General features: G+C 36.0%; 1 protein-coding gene across 1 annotated transcript; it reads right to left on the minus strand.

Annotated features, from left to right (window-relative positions):
- Positions 1-1,871: 1,871 nt before the first annotated feature.
- Positions 1,872-11,013, minus strand: LOC117973921 (protein FAM240A). Its single transcript, XM_058991887.1, has 3 exons — positions 10,778-11,013; positions 9,806-9,948; positions 1,872-4,081 (listed from the first exon to the last, which is right to left on the minus strand). The coding sequence occupies exons 2-3, from the start codon at positions 9,943-9,945 to the stop codon at positions 3,943-3,945; spliced, it is 279 nt and encodes a 92-aa protein (XP_058847870.1). The 5' UTR covers positions 9,946-9,948; positions 10,778-11,013; the 3' UTR covers positions 1,872-3,942.
- Between the last annotated feature and the right edge of the window lie 5,078 nt (positions 11,014-16,091).

A 16,091-nucleotide genomic window follows, 5' to 3' on the forward strand; every position in this document is an offset into this window, starting at 1 on the left:
GCTACAGTTGTACAAGCAGGTTGTAAAACAAACACTATTTCACCATTTAGATATAACTAATGTTGAATGCATAGAATGAAAATGCATTTGAGTTTGAAAAACCAACTGTGTTATTTAACATAGTGGATTTTGTTTGTTTATACCATTGTGCTGACATTTTTCAATAGGTCTGTAAAACGTTTTTGTTTTGCATTTAACTTCTGTTTAACTGGGTGCCATGATTCATCCGCCTCTCCTTCTGTAATTTCCTTCCTATTTTACTTAAGCTGTCTCATCTATTCTGTCTTCAGAAAAAGATACTGATCTATAACCCTGTATCATTCACTTGCATTCACTGTGGTTATTTTCTTCAGTATTTCTGCTCCATGTGGCTGTTTAATAAAGATCATTCTTTTTTGTATTTTGTGTAGAATATCAGACTTGATTGATATCTAAAAAGAGAAAATCCTGAGGCTTAATTTTCACTCTTATTAATTGCTTTTTGAACTTTAATTTAGAATGTGTGTGTTTTTTTTAACCGTTTCAGATGCTTTTTAAGTTTAATGCCATGGTAGAGATCATTAGCTGTTCTAGTCATTAGTAATAATAATAATAATAATAATAATAATAATAATAATAATAATAATAATAATAATAATGTGTTGCACAATGTGACCTCCAATCCTTGACTTTAAGTGTGTCATTGCATGTAAGGACTCATAATGTTGATCATTCAGAATCCCATTAGTGAGAAGACCATTTTGTGAAGTTGCACTGTAGGCCAATGGAAATCAACATGTACAGCACTTAAAGTCACTTTTTCACCCTGGTGGATCAAGCAGGCTAACAAACTGACAAGCTCCACTTAAATAAAGGTCTTTCAAGAAGTTAAAGGGACATTAGCCTATGTGAATACACCCATATATATATATATATATATATATATATATATATATATATATATATATATATATATATATATACACACATTTAGAAATACTAAACCTAATTGATTCAATAATAAACATTTGTCTAAAATTATTCTTAAATTTTACAGGAGGCAGTGTAGTCCAGTGGTTAAAGTCCAGGGCTTGTAACCAGAAGGTCACCAGTTCAAATCACACCTCTGCCACTGACTGACTCACTGTGTGACCCTGAGCAAGTCACTTATCCTCCTTGTGCTCCATCCTGCGGATGAGATGTTAAAACAATGTCTTATTGTAAGTGCCTCTGCATATAATGCACAGTTCACAACCTCTGTAAAGTGCTTTGTGATGGTGGTCCACTATGAAAGGCGCTATATAAAGATATTGCTATTATTAATGCGTCAATATAGTAAGAAAATCCATTCATGAGCTTGGCTACCATGATCAAGCAGCTTTACACAAACCTCTCTTTACTGGGACTAATGAAGGCACCTGACAACAGTAATATTTTTCACTAAAGTTCTACGGCTTTAGATGCCAATTCAACATGTTGTGGTATTGTCATATCATGATATTGGAGGGTGGGTATTACTTTCTCTATGCTTGAGTTTTTGGTAACACTTTACATTAAGTGTCTCTAATTACTGTGTATTTACATAGTAGTTACTTAGTAAAGACATGCGTACTTACACATAATTACAATGTTATTATGCATAGTTACAATGTACTTATTGTGTACATTTTTACATAATCCTAACCTTAACCCCATCGCTAACCCTAACTTTAAACTTAACTCTAAACCTAACCTTAACCCCACTAAACCTTACTCTAACCCTAACCATTTCTGATACAAATGTGTACTTACATATATCGTGCAACAAGATTTACATGTAAAGTACATTGAAGCTATACATAATACAATTGTAATTATGTGTAATTACACATGTATTTACTATTTAACTACTATGTAAATGTAAAGTGTTACCGAGTTTTTCAGTGGATGGAGTTGGTCAGACAACAAAGAAATTGAGACAAGGACAGCCTTAAAGCTGGCCTGCTGGTGCATTCTTCATGCCTTTCCCCACTGCGATCTGTGCTGTTTATTGCCTGCTAGATAACTTAATTTGCAGGATGCTGCAGGAGATTATTGAGAGTCATAAATCCTGATAAACAAAACATTGTCTGTCACAAACATGTCAATGAAACTAAGTAACAGTTTCAAATGCTTCAGTCAATAAAGTTACTGAATACAAATGAAACAAATACAAACCTTCTAAATACATCAAATATTCCAAGTAAATTACACCTATATTCATTTTAAAGAAAAATGCTAAAATGTACTAAAGGTCATTCAAAAGTACACTTTAGCTAGACATCAGTTTCTGAATCTTGTCTCATGAAAACAGAACTAGCTGTTCCACCCCCGTGTTTTTATATTTCTAATAAGACATTTTAATAAAATACTTCGGAGAACCTTTATTTGGTATTTACTGTATACCAAATAGTAATTATTATTTAATATATTTAAACTCATTCCAGAACAGTATTTATTTTATGAAAATTCCTTAACAATAAAAAATAATTTTTTAAAAAAATACAGGTGTGTACTACTTAACCGCAGCAGTAGCACAGACAGACAGATTGTAGTCATTTTTCTTGTGGGTACTGATATTACCATTTGTAGTCGATTAAAAGAGCAAACATTTGTATCTTCTGTTTCCGAGTAATTACATGTCACTGCGCGTCTTAAAATAGTTAATCCCACATTAACAGCTCTCTTAATACAACAGATAGCTAACCATGCTTACACCTTACAGAAGAAAAACTGTATTGCAATAAAGAATATATTATTTGTATGTGTAGTTATAGAGGAGACCCAACCAGCTCACTGTCAAAGATGAAATGCACATCCTCACACAAGGTACTTGGATGCTCATGTCTATCAAATACAGTACTTTGAATCTTTGTGACAACCTCACTGTTACTGTCACTCTAAATCTATTAATGTTTGTCAATCAAGTCAATAAAATAAATACATGACACAGTCCATTAAATGAACCAAAGTAACAACAGTCAAAAAAACAGTTAGTCTGGTGAGATGAATGTACTGCTGGAAACACAATATGGTCCATTCCCAGTTTCATTCTTAACATATTCACAAGCGAACCCAATCGTCCCACTACACCTCAAGCCAGCTGAGTTCAGCTTCATACTTTTACAGACCAAAGTCTCAAAACCTTACCGAACCAGCCCTTGACAATCTGAAAATTAACTTTTGACAGAATTTCAGTTCATAAACCTACTATAGCTTCTAACAACTCTTAACTCATCCTCTTAACAGCCTTAATTTCCACTTTCCTGTATTAAGCTGTGTTGATAAATATTCTTTCATTTACGTTATATATACCAGTGAGGGGCATATATTATAACAACTAGTTTAACAGTAAAGTGACAATTTTAATCAGGTGTATTTACTGAAAGTGTGATTATAGCATCATTTTTGATAGCACGATGAAGTAGTTCAAACATTCAGCATATTAGTAATGATCTTTATCAATGATTATAAATAATATGTTTCTGTTTTAGATACATTACAATATACAGCAATATAAGCCACATGGGCTGCATCATTTGTACTGCCAGCAGTGCCTGTAATGGAATCATGAGGGGTAATCAGATTGCATGAATACATTACAGACACACTCAGCACAAGAGCTCCCTGGCCAGCACTTTGCTGGCATCGCTTTTGCAATTTAAAAATTATTTATTTATTTAGCAGACGCTAAATAAATAAATAATTTCAAAAGGTAATTCAATACATTCTTTTCAGTTTGCATCTATGTTACAAGTTAGTTGACGGTAACATGGGCTCTTCTGAACTAGACAAAACTTCTAAATGTACACATTGATAATCTATCCTCTAAGGAAATAATGATGTCTTTATAAAATGATGTGCACAGAGAAGGGGTAAAACAGAGCATCATGGAATAGGTTAGTAGTTCAGATTGGAATTCCAAACATCTAACTACCAATTAATTTAAGCAACTGATTCTGCTTTACAGAGCGTTGGCTCAGTTGTCAGCCGGGATGCTTGCATCTGTTTGTGACGATCCTCATTAAATTTCTTAAGATGCTTTGTTCTGCTTTCCAGTTGTTCCACCCACTCGTTCCGTAGTCTGTAACAAGAAAATACATTTGCAAAAGGTAACAATGATTAGAATCATTCTCATGCTTTGTCTAATTTAGTTTCTGAATCCTGGTCCCACAACCAACTTATTTCCTATGAAAAACAACATCATGTACTTACCCTAAGAACATTTGTGAACCCAGTCCACTGTGTTAAGGCTGGTTTATACTTCTCTCGCAGACAAAAGCAGCACGTCAGCTGCAGACACGTCTACGGGTGCACCAGAAGGATTGAAGCACCTCCGAGTTTGCAGACTTTTTGACGCAGAAAAGTGGTCATAGCTGTCGGTCATACTTTCAGCCAGTCTGCGTTACTGCCGGTGTCGACTTGTGACTAGTGTTGCCAACGGGCTCCACAATCCCGGGACACTGAGACAGAATGGGATTTTAAAATTGCCCCTAAGCTGAATGAAGCGAATGCGTAAATTGTCTCATATATATTTGCTAAAATGAATACTGTTGCTGAATTACTATGAGCAGCAAATAAGTAAAACTGATCAGCTGTTCTCCATACTGCCTCTGATCAGATGTACTGACCAGCTGAGCACCGTTACTGATTTGATTGGGAGAGTAATTGCATGTGGTTTAATGTTAATGAACAGAAAATAAATAGCGACGTTAACTTATTAGTGACTCAAAAATATATATAGTGTAGCATGCACTGGGGCAGGCAGCAAAAGGGTTGGTAGGTGACGTAATCACACACAAAGACATTAGCCCGATGTATGCTCTTGCAAAGGAGCCAGCTCTTTTGTACAGCGGTATCAGCGCTATGCTTCAGTGAGAGAGGTCCCGGGTTGCCTGCGTTAACCGAGATCGCTACTATATATATATATATATATATATATATATATATATATATATATATATATATATATATATAAGACAATAATACAAATAAAAATACATTGTATTCATTATTGTTATTATTATTATTATACAAATGTTTGCAACGCAAGGTTCATTTACGCTTTAATTTCATTCGGTTTAAATAGGGGCAAGTTTAAAATCCTGTTCTGTTGTTCATGTTTATGAACTTCTTCTATTAAGAGTTCCTCAAAAACTTGCTCTGTCGCGCTTCACTGGCTTGCGACCATGCGACCATGTGTGTCTGCGACCTGCGTTTTGCGGTCGCAGACACACAAGAAAGGGTCGTCCGACTTATCAAAAAAGACGCAGCTCGCGGCAGTGCGGATGATGTCATTCTGACCGTCGGAGACCACTGACTGAGACCAAAAATGGGGTCGCAGTCAGAAGTATAAACCAGCCTTTAGCCTGAAGTGATAACAATCTATAATAATAATATAATATCTTATTTTTATATAGCGCCTTTCATAGTGGACCACCATCACAAAGCGCATTACAGAGGTAGGCTGTGAACATCTCATCTCATCCACAGGACAGAGCACAAGGAGGTTAAGTGACTTGCTCATGGTTACACAGTGAGTCAGTCAGTGGCAGAGGTGGGATTTGAACCAGTGACTTTGTGGTTACAAGCCCTGGACTTTAACCACTAGATATATAGAATATACAGTACTGTGCAAAAGTTTTAGGCAGGTGTGAAAAAATGCTGTAAAGTAAGAATGCTTTCAAAAATAGACATGTTAATAGCTTATATTTATCAATTAACAAAATGCAAAGTGAGTGAACAGAAGAAAAATCTACATCAAATCAATATTTGGTGTGACCACCCTTTGCCTTCAAAACAGCATCAATTCTTCTAGGTACACTTGCACACAGTTTTTGAAGGAACTCGGCAGGTAGGTTGGCCCAAACATCTTGGAGAACTAACCACAGTTCTTCTGTGGATTTAGGCAGCCTCAGTTGCTTCTCTCTCTTCATGTAATCCCAGACAGACTCGATGATGTTGAGATCAGGGCTCTGTGGGGGCCATACCATCACTTCCAGGACTCCTTGTTCTTCTTTACGCTGAAGATAGTTCTTAATGACTTTCGCTGTATGTTTGGGGTCGTTGTCATGCTGCAGAATAAATTTGGGGCCAATCAGATGCCTCCCTGATGGTATTGCATGATGGATAAGTATCTGCCTGTACTTCTCAGTACTCCATTTGCAGAAATACAGCCCCAAACTTGCAAGGAACCTCCACCATGCTTCACTGTTGCCTGCAGACACTCATGTGTACCGCTCTCCAGCCCTTCAGCGAACAAACTGCCTTCTGCTACAGCCAAATATTTCAAATTTTGACTCATCAGTCCAGAGCACCTGCTGCCATTTTTCTGCACCCCAGTTCCTGTGTTTTCGTGCATAGTTGAGTCGCTTGGCCTTGTTTCCACGTCGGAGGTATGGCTTTTTGGCCGCAAGTCTTCCATGAAGGCCACTTCTGACCAGACTTCTCCGGACAGTAGATGGGTGTACCAGGGTCCCACTGTTTTCTGCCAATTCTGAGCTGATGGCACTGCTGGACATCTTCCGATTGCGAAGGGAACTAAGCATGATGTGTCTTTCATCTGCTGCAGTAAGTTTCCTTGGCCGACCACTGCATCTACGGTCCTCAACGTTGCCCGTTTCTTTGTGTTTCTTCAAAAGAGCTTGGACAGCACATCTGGAAACCCCTGTCTGCCTTGCAATTTCTGCCTGGGAGAGACCTTGCTGATACAGTATAACTACCTTGTGTCTTGTTGCTGTGCTCAGTCTTGCCATGGTGTATGACTTTTGACAGTAAACTATCTTCAGCAACCTCACCTTGTTAGCTGAGTTTGGCTGTTCCTCACCCAGTTTTATTCCTCCTACACAGCTGTTTCTGTTTCAGTTAATGATTGTGTTTCAACCTACATATTGAATTGATGATCATTAGCACCTGTTTGGTATAATTGTTTAATCATACACCTGACTATATGCCTACAAAATCCCTGACTTTGTGCAAGTGTACCTAGAAGAATTGATGCTGTTTTGAAGGCAAAGGGTGGTCACACCAAATATGGATTTGATTTAGATTTTTCTTCTGTTCACTCACTTTGCATTTAGTTAATTGATAAATATAATCTATTAACATGTCTATTTTTGAAAGCATTCTTACTTTACAGCATTTTTTCACACCTGCCGAAAGCTTTTGCACAGTACTGTATATATATATATATTAGTTACAGAACAAGCCTATGTTGCTTATTGTTTCGTACTACTTCAAAGCTTTCCATTTGACCTTTATCAGCCCAAAGCCATGTGAAGAAGGCATGTTCCAAGTTTGTATTATTTACAGAAGTATCTCATAATCCTTTGACCTTTTTGTAAAATAAAAGTGTTCAGCATTACTGCACGCAGGAGACACATTCATCTTAATATGCAGTGATAGCACAAGTTTCATTAAAAAAAAACAAAAAAAAAAAACTATGAATTGGTTGGGCCCAGAATCAGTTGTCCTGGTAGCTAGACTTTCTAAACACACACAAATAGAGCAGCTGTTAATTAAAGACAGATTGATGTAGATATCCCCAAAGGACACGTCTCAGCCTCAGCTGTTCCTCCCAAAGTACTGGGATTTTTAAACTGGAATTTTTAACCTGCCAGTAATGATGTTCTAAATGTAACATGTCTGTTGCCATTCAGTTCTAGAATCATTCCTGGCTGGGAGGAGAATGTTGCTTGTCATCAGTGAGGCAACAAGAAAGAGCTTGAAGCCTATTCTGATACAGAATTACAAAGGTTTCACCTACTCTTCCATTGGCCATGAGTGGAGATGTCGACATTACCTGGGGGTAATGTTCTACACGTGCTGTTTTAAGTAGCAGTGTCATGCACAATGCAAATCACATTCCCCCCAATTGTTTTGCACATGTATTGTTACAGTATACTTCCATTTCATTTGGCCTTTTTGTCAGTAACAAAAGTTGTGTTCAAATATTTATTGCATTTAAAAACAAATAATATACAGCATTAATGATGCTGTTAATGCTGGGAGTATGTTCTCAGACTTCCAACACATTCATATTCATTTTTGAAAACTAGACTGGGATGCAAAAGTATGTCAAAATGTTCAAATTCATAACACACCAAGGGGTTACAACTGAACAGATTAATAAATAATCTCCAAAATTGTGTTTAAAAGCCCCAGCTGTGCATTATTTAACATCATATTAAACAAGTTCATTTGGTGGAAAATGCTGCACTACATTTTCTAAGACAACTACAGTGCAAGCAATTATTAACAGAAATTGATTTTAAAAATATAACTTCAATAGACTTTATTATGATGCTATTCAAGTGACCTTTAAAAGCATTTTATTTTTAACACGCCAAGGGAAGGGTATTAGTTTGAACATAATTTATTTTTAAAAAAGCAGACCGCAATAAAAATGTGGTGTGTGGTCTGTTATTATTATTATTATTATTATTATTTATTTCTTAGCAGACGCCCTTATCCAGGGCGACTTACAATTGTTACAAGATATCACATTATACATTATTCCACTTTATTTTTACATACAATTACCCATTTAAACAGTTGGGTTTTTTTACTGGAACAATCTAGGTAAAGTACCTTGCTCAAGGGTACAACAGCAGTGTCCCTCACTGGGGATTGAACCCACGACCCTCTGGTCAGGAGTCCAGAGCCTTAACCACTACTCTACACTGCTGCCCTACTACTCCACACTGCTGCCCTGTTATTTGGTTTGAATAATATTCTTCATGACAGATTCTGTGCAAAGAATGCACCTATATCACGCATAATAAGCCAGCTCTCCAGATCAGGTTTTGGGTCACTGAGTAATTTACTCTCCAATTTAGACACTATGTAAGTAAAATGTATTTTGAGTGAGTAAAATGCAACGTTACCTTGAAGCCATGAGTACTTTAAATAAATCTGTGCACATGGCTTTCTTTATTTTCCACCTGAAAAAATCCAACAATGTCTTTTTTGCAGTCATTTAGTCCTGTCTTAAAAAAACATTAATAATATTATGGATCTGGAAGTTGCTACTCTCAATGTAGTTGGCTACTGCCTGACTCATCTCCCACTACTAGGCTGTTTTTATAATTGTTTTCTGTAAATGTTCCTTTCCCTTGTGTTCTCCCTTTCCAAGTTGACTGACTCCCTAAAAATTTTAAAACAACAAAATGTGATACTGCACTAATGCAAATAAAGAAACAATAATATTGTATTCCTTATTGATCACTTTGCTTTAACAATATAAAGCACAGTATTGTATTTATTATATAGATTATTATTATTATTGGCTCTGAAAATTGATGCATTTTTTATGGTAGAATGTTTATCTGAGCCAAAATGTCACCTGGCATACCACACTTTAAACATGCATTTCCAAACACAGCATGATAACATTCCATTCTGGATGCCAAAGGTGACATCATTGTAAATCTAGACATTGTCACATGATTTAAATGGAATGAGGAAGCCTATTCAGTCACGGTGTCAGGGATATATCAGTTGCCCCTTCCAAATATTTGTAACCCCCTTTTTTATTTTACTAAGTGATCTTTCTTTGCATATAAGTCAATATCCAGACATTTTCAGCTGTTACTCTAATCAGTAACAAATCTGTTCGTTTAAAGGGGCAAAAGAAAATGTAACTGAATTAATTCTCTGAGCTGTCACTCAAAGAAAGGAGGTCCTGGGATTAAATATAAGCAGGCAGTAGGTACCAAATTAACCACACACCACTATAACCCAAATAAATAAAAAAGTAATTTGGAGCATATCGTCGTAATATTAGGCATCTGAATGCATGAGGACTTACTTTTTTAAGGCACTCTTCTTCATTCGTACATCCTCACTCTCAGTCACTTGGTCCTGACTGTCAATTTTTTGTTCCCAGAAGTTTTTTATTAAATCTTTATCATGAACCAGCACCTCACGACGTGACATATTTGTATTCATTTTCTAAAAAGAAAAATAAAGATTTTTGTTTTATTATTGATTATGAGCTCAGTTGTCCAAAAATGGAACACATTCTGTTTTAATTTGTGTTTAAGTTGTGCAAAATATTTATTTGTCATTCTTGCATTTAAAATAACCTACTATGTATTTTCCATGTATTTGGCACTTTAAAAACCTGCCAATTTCCCTATTTTACTTGTAGGATTTTCTAAAAAGTTACCATAGTCAATATTAATTATAATTTGAACTTGAAGCACATTTTCCATTGAAATAGATTTCCAGTGAAGAAACACATTGATTCCTGAATATTTAACTGAATTTTTTTGTTACTTTAGTTATTCTTTCCAATGCTGTATTACACGACTAATATTGAAAACATTATCTTAGTACAAGAAAAAGTAAAGTGAGCACGGTATGGCAAAACCTACTACTAATAAAAAAAAGACACAAATAGCATTAGAATTGTTCAGCCCTTGAGAAATATAATATTTTCCATATTAGAAAGTGCAATAAAGGTTCAGTTTCTGCTTGGAAAGCACATAAGTTTATTGTGTAAAAAGTAACGCAACAGAAATAAAACTCATATATGAACAGTAACTGCTAATCAACTCTAAAGCTATTAAAAGAGCAGATCATTGCTAATGAATGATCACTGTTTGTTGGCAAGAGGTCTTTGGGCTGTTTAATGAGACTGTAATGGATGCTATAAACAAACATATAAAACTCTATTCATACAGCAATACAGCAATATATATATATATATATATATATATATATATATATATATATATATATATATATATATATATATATATATAATAAAAGCACTTACTGCAGAAACAAGACCAATCTTCTTTCTGTGAAAACAGGATTTTCTCTAAAAGTTGTGATGCGTTTTGGTTTATAGTCCCTCGTTGTACAGCAGCTATTCACAATGAGCGCTGATTGGTGCTGTTTATTTGTGATCTGGTGACATAGGGTCTCCATCTCATCCAGCCTTTTTTTTTAAAGAGTTTGGAAGCAGGAGAGAACCAATATCATTCCATTCATTTCGCAGTGTGCTATGTAGTGACATTAAAGGCAGTAGGCTCAGGAAGCCACACAAGTATGCTGTAATATCTGTCGGCAGGTGGCTCAAGTGCTTTTATTTGTAACCAATAAGAACTTGGCATAGCTCTTTCTGCATGACTTCCATAAGCACAGAGCAGCCATTTTAATTGTGATTTGCACGGGTCTTCCTGAAACTCAGGGTTGGTTCCAGAGAAGTCATTAAAGCCAAACCTCAGCTTATAGTCCTGGATCAGGTTACTGTACAAAACAACTCATGCATGTATCAGTTTTTCTTCTGAGATAATAAATCTAAGGATAACCTTGGACCTGCAGAGCAAATGTTACATGGATTATTGCTACAGTATGGTGCTTATGGCTTTTGTTATGAACTTGCATGTGTTGTAGTAACTGTGGAATGTATACTTCACTTGGGTATTTGCTATGTACCCATGGCCCCAGATGCCTGCTATAAAACACACTGGTGATTCATTACAATTAAATGTATTCTTTAGATAGTCATAGCACTAAATGTATTGTTAAATTTGGCTTCAAGTATTTTTCAGTGCATGGTAGACCTGCCAAATAGACAATGAACTTCACGTTGAGATTCAAGCAAGGATTACATGTGTTTTTCAGTTTTTTTAATGTGGCAAAAATGCAGGCAAACTACCCATAGTACATGTATGACACAGGGAATTTGCCCCGGGTCAGTTCAGCTTACCTTATTTTCAAAATCTCATTCCTTACTTTGTGATGTGTATCTTTTCAGGATGTATCTCTTTTCACCACTGGCCATTTTAAGATGTCTAGGTGGGCATATAGACTTTTAGATCAAACTGCAGTGGAATGTCAGCGAGCGAGTTAGAAAAAAGAATAATAGAAACTACAGTATTTGATCCAATCCAACAGTCATTTTCACAGTGACGAAAGATATAGATCCTCCACAAATGTGTGACACTCCATAAAACTCTCAGGGTGTATTTCAGGGCAATTTTCCTGGGGGGTGCAAAAACACTTTATTGGATGCATACACCCATTCCTTTATAGGAACATACCTTCAACCCCCCTCCACACCCCAGTCTCCTTCAAACAACCTGAAAATCACAAGTTGTTTAGAAAATAGTCCATACTTCATAAGGTCCATTTCAAGTCCCCAAACACAACAGGTGGTGTGCTGGCAATGGTATAAAATCATTATTCATTGTTTTAATTAAACATATTTGACATTTGAACACGCTGTTCAAAGGTTATTGGTATATGTTTTCAAAAAGAGACTTTGCCAGTGTAGACTGACATACAGTAGTGGTATGAAGGTTTCAAAGGGGGACGTGCTTGTAAGTATACCTCCAATTAAAACTGCCTTTCAGAAATGTAAACACTTTGGAGAAGTTATTATAAATGGACTGCCCCTCACATGACCGATTCATGTGTTTGACAAATATATCCTCTCATACGCACATCTCCGTCACCCCTCTGAAAGTCACTTTCAGTCCTGATAAGTAAGACAAGATTGGCAGAATTTTTGATTCAACATGCAAGATTGTACAAATTACTGCTGCTTCATGAAAAAGTGACTTCACGAGCAATTCCAGAGAACATAATTTACTGCTGCTATCCACCCTCTGCTTCAGTGATGGAGTACAGGCAGTAATTGTTAAGGAATGGTCACATATCCCTCCAGAACACTTCAAACATCCTTGTAACTGATGTGCTGTGCTATAGTAGGTAAAGGCTGTACTGGATGAGCAAAAGCTGGAATGAACGACAAACATTTTTTTTTTCTGAAATTGAAATGTAGGCTCAGTTCCAGGATCTTAGAATCCAACAATTAAACTGGGCTCTTCTTCAAAAATTCATAACACTTTTGCTCTGGATCTTAGAATGAACAATGATGACCAGTTGATAGCATCTGCTGCCATGCATCCACAAAATAGGAACACAAAAGGTGCACTCTTTAAGTAGAGCACTGGAAGGGCTGGATTCTCAAACTACTCACAAGTTATGTTTCTTCCTGAAATATCATATGAAAGGTGTTTCAGATTTAATTTACAACGAATCCTCAAACATTTTTATTTTCAGTCCAACAAACACACGACATACAGACCTTTCAATGCTTTTTAAGTGCCATATACTGTTTCTGGGGAGCATACATGCAATGGAATAAACAACATGTTTGGTATTATGCCTCAGTACGAAATGTAACATAAAACTGACCATATAGCCTTCATGAGATTTTGCTAAGCCCTTCTATTCCTATTCTGGGTCTCTCTGTCTTATTGCTTCCAGCACCTCTTTCTTCCTTTACATGTATCCTTTTTGCATTGACCTGTAAAACAAATGACATACTAGCTCACAATCGATCGACAGGTTTTTACATGTAATTTACTAATTAAGGTTTTAAAATGAAATAATAAATAGAATTACTTTCCCTTCCCCTACAAACGTATTGATGAGGTTGGCCTCAGTTAGGCTAAGATTTATACCTTTTTCAGATTAGCTAAATAATAATGAGCAATCACCACACATTGAAACCACGTGATTGCAGTTCACTACATTCACAATCACATGCTATTTTCACAAAACAATCATATGTATATATAAAAGTAGATCACCATGATACCTCTTACTATCCCCAGATTTGGATTCTCAATAATTGGTGCTTAAGAAAAAAATCTTGCAAATTGTGCATTGGATAAATAAGGTTCAACGTGTTTAACCATAACCATGGTATGTAGAAAGTGAACTGGCAGTTGTCCTGCTATTTCTTTCTGACGGAAGAGGCTATATAATCAGCAGCATACAATTGATTTAAAAGCGTTGTCGCTATTTGTGGCTTTTGAAATGTTAATGCTTGTGTAAAATGGATAGCATTTGAGTAATCTATTCCCTGCTTATCGTAAATGTTCTCAGTTGGGGGGAAGGTGACATTCGGATGGGTTGCAGTTGGAATGTTTTTTTTAGCTTCAGACAGTATTATGTTCTGGAAACAGAGCTGACATTATGAATTATTTGTCGACAGAGAGGATATCTGTAGATTATAGTTTACTAATGTGAGGTAATCCTCTATTGTCTTGATCTTTGGACACATAATACATGTTTTTTTAGTCTTTTTTTTTTTTTTTTTTTTTTTAATTGCAAAATTTCCAAGTCCAAATAATGTTGTACTTCATTATTATTTTATTTAAAACTAGTGGTTTTCAGTTCATAAATTACTTCTAAAGTAGTCATTTCCTTTTATTGGTTTTCATCCTTTGAGATCCAAATACTTTTGCAGGGCTGTTTTCTGTAAAACAATAAACTGTAACTAATGTGCACAGTTATTCTTGTGCAAAATGTGGTGCTTGCAGTTTTGCAGATTAATGAAACTTTTTTGCTGTTGCTCGGGTCTGAAAAAGCAACCATACTAAAAATGGTTGGAAGGTTATGTCCTCTTTCTATGACAGCCATTAGGTTATGGAATGCTTTGTGTTCAGCAGCAGTGCATTGGCAGAGTTTGATTGATTTAAAGGCCTTCAATAGGGAATCATGTTGTACTGTACATGTCTCGACTGAGTTATGGCTTTGTCTTTTAGCCTTGCTGTATCCATGGCACCTCAATCTCAGTAAAATTGTAACTCTGTTGCATATCTGTACTGTTCAAGCAGCACACACAAGTACTGTAAATATGTAACTAATTGTATGCACTGATTTAACTTGAATTAACGATATTAAAATATGAACATGTAGTACGGTATTACATAAATACCTATTTCGCATTATTTATTTGAAGTTTCAGATATGAGTTATGGCTGCAGTTAATGTAAAATATTATTCCTGGGTGACTGTTACACATTTTTCACAGTTTACCCTTCTGCTCTATCTATCTACATGCAGCAGTAGGAGGTTATATATATATATATATATATGCCTGCTCTATTTAAATGTATTTAGTAAATCCTATGGAGGCACAACTTCTCAAAATATTTGAGAAATAAAATAAAATGTTAAAATAAGGCAGCTCTTTCACTGCACTGTCTCCTTAAGCCACACTGGGGAACTGATCCGCAACTACTTCCTGGATCAATGTGTATTCCATCAGGACTCTACGCCTGCTTAGATAATGAGATTGTACCAGATCAAAATTCAAGGGGGTATGACTGCAGGCACACCTAGCCAGTGTGGAATCCTCCAAAGCAGGGGTGTTGGAATGTCAATGAAAACTCTCGGCAGGGGCACCACTGTTACTGAAATGAAAACCGTCCGAATCTGCCCTGAAGCATCTTGTATAACCCTGTCGTTTTCTAAAGCACTGTTTTTAATGACAGTCACATTAAATTTCTGCAGTCGGATTTAATTTTGACCATCTGTTTGTTCCAGTAAAGACGTCATTTATTCACTGCAGTATGCTTCTTATCAAAATAACACTGTGCAAAGAAAGCAAAGCCTTTTATTTATTTTTCCTTTTCCCTCATATTCTCATAATCTCTGACAGGTTTGCTTACTTCAATCCCCAAGAATATGTTTTCATCCTTTCTCTAGCCACTCTTTATTCTGTGCTTTTGTTCAATTTCTATTGATAAAATATTAATATTCTTACATGCCTTCAATATCGAAACTGTCCCTCTTGTCTGTTGTAAGTATTTTGTTGAGCAAACTCACTATAGATGCTTTAATTAAATATATGCTGGCCAGGGACTTCAAACAGGAGACCTCTGTATTCTTACAGTGCGTTTGCCCTTCATCAGGTCCTTTGGGCTGTTTTTGTACCACAGGAGGGGTATTTTGTATGGGTACTGTAGTATCTGAAGCAGTGGCTAATTTCTGATGGCCATGTTTCCATGCTTTTAGTACTTTTTGTATGATGATATAATCCCAAATGGATTTGCGGTGAGACATCTAAATATCACAATCTAGTAAATGTGTGTTGTTCTTCACTTTATTACTCAAACTTGCTTTGCTGTGCTTATTGGTATCTGCAGAATTAGCAATACTGATATGTGGTACAGATATACAAACAATGCTAATGGGATCTGGGGAGGGTTGAATGATTGAAGCTGGTCAAAGCTCAATTAGATGAGCATCACACTTAATGCAATGTAAAATGTTTTTTTTTTTCA

This window comes from Acipenser ruthenus, chromosome 2 (assembly GCF_902713425.1).
Source record: "Acipenser ruthenus chromosome 2, fAciRut3.2 maternal haplotype, whole genome shotgun sequence".
Lineage (NCBI taxonomy): Eukaryota > Metazoa > Chordata > Actinopteri > Acipenseriformes > Acipenseridae > Acipenser > Acipenser ruthenus.

What these genes read in the sequence shown, in the direction of transcription:
- LOC117973921 (XM_058991887.1), bottom strand. Translation starts at nt 9,945, where the DNA reads ATGAATACAAATATGTCACGTCGTGAGGTGCTGGTTCATGATAAAGAT. An exon ending in AAGAAGAGTGCCTTAAAAAA is followed by an intron (nt 4,082 to 9,805) that starts GTAAGTCCTCAT and finishes TTCTTGTTACAG; the next exon opens with ACTACGGAACGAGTGGGTGG.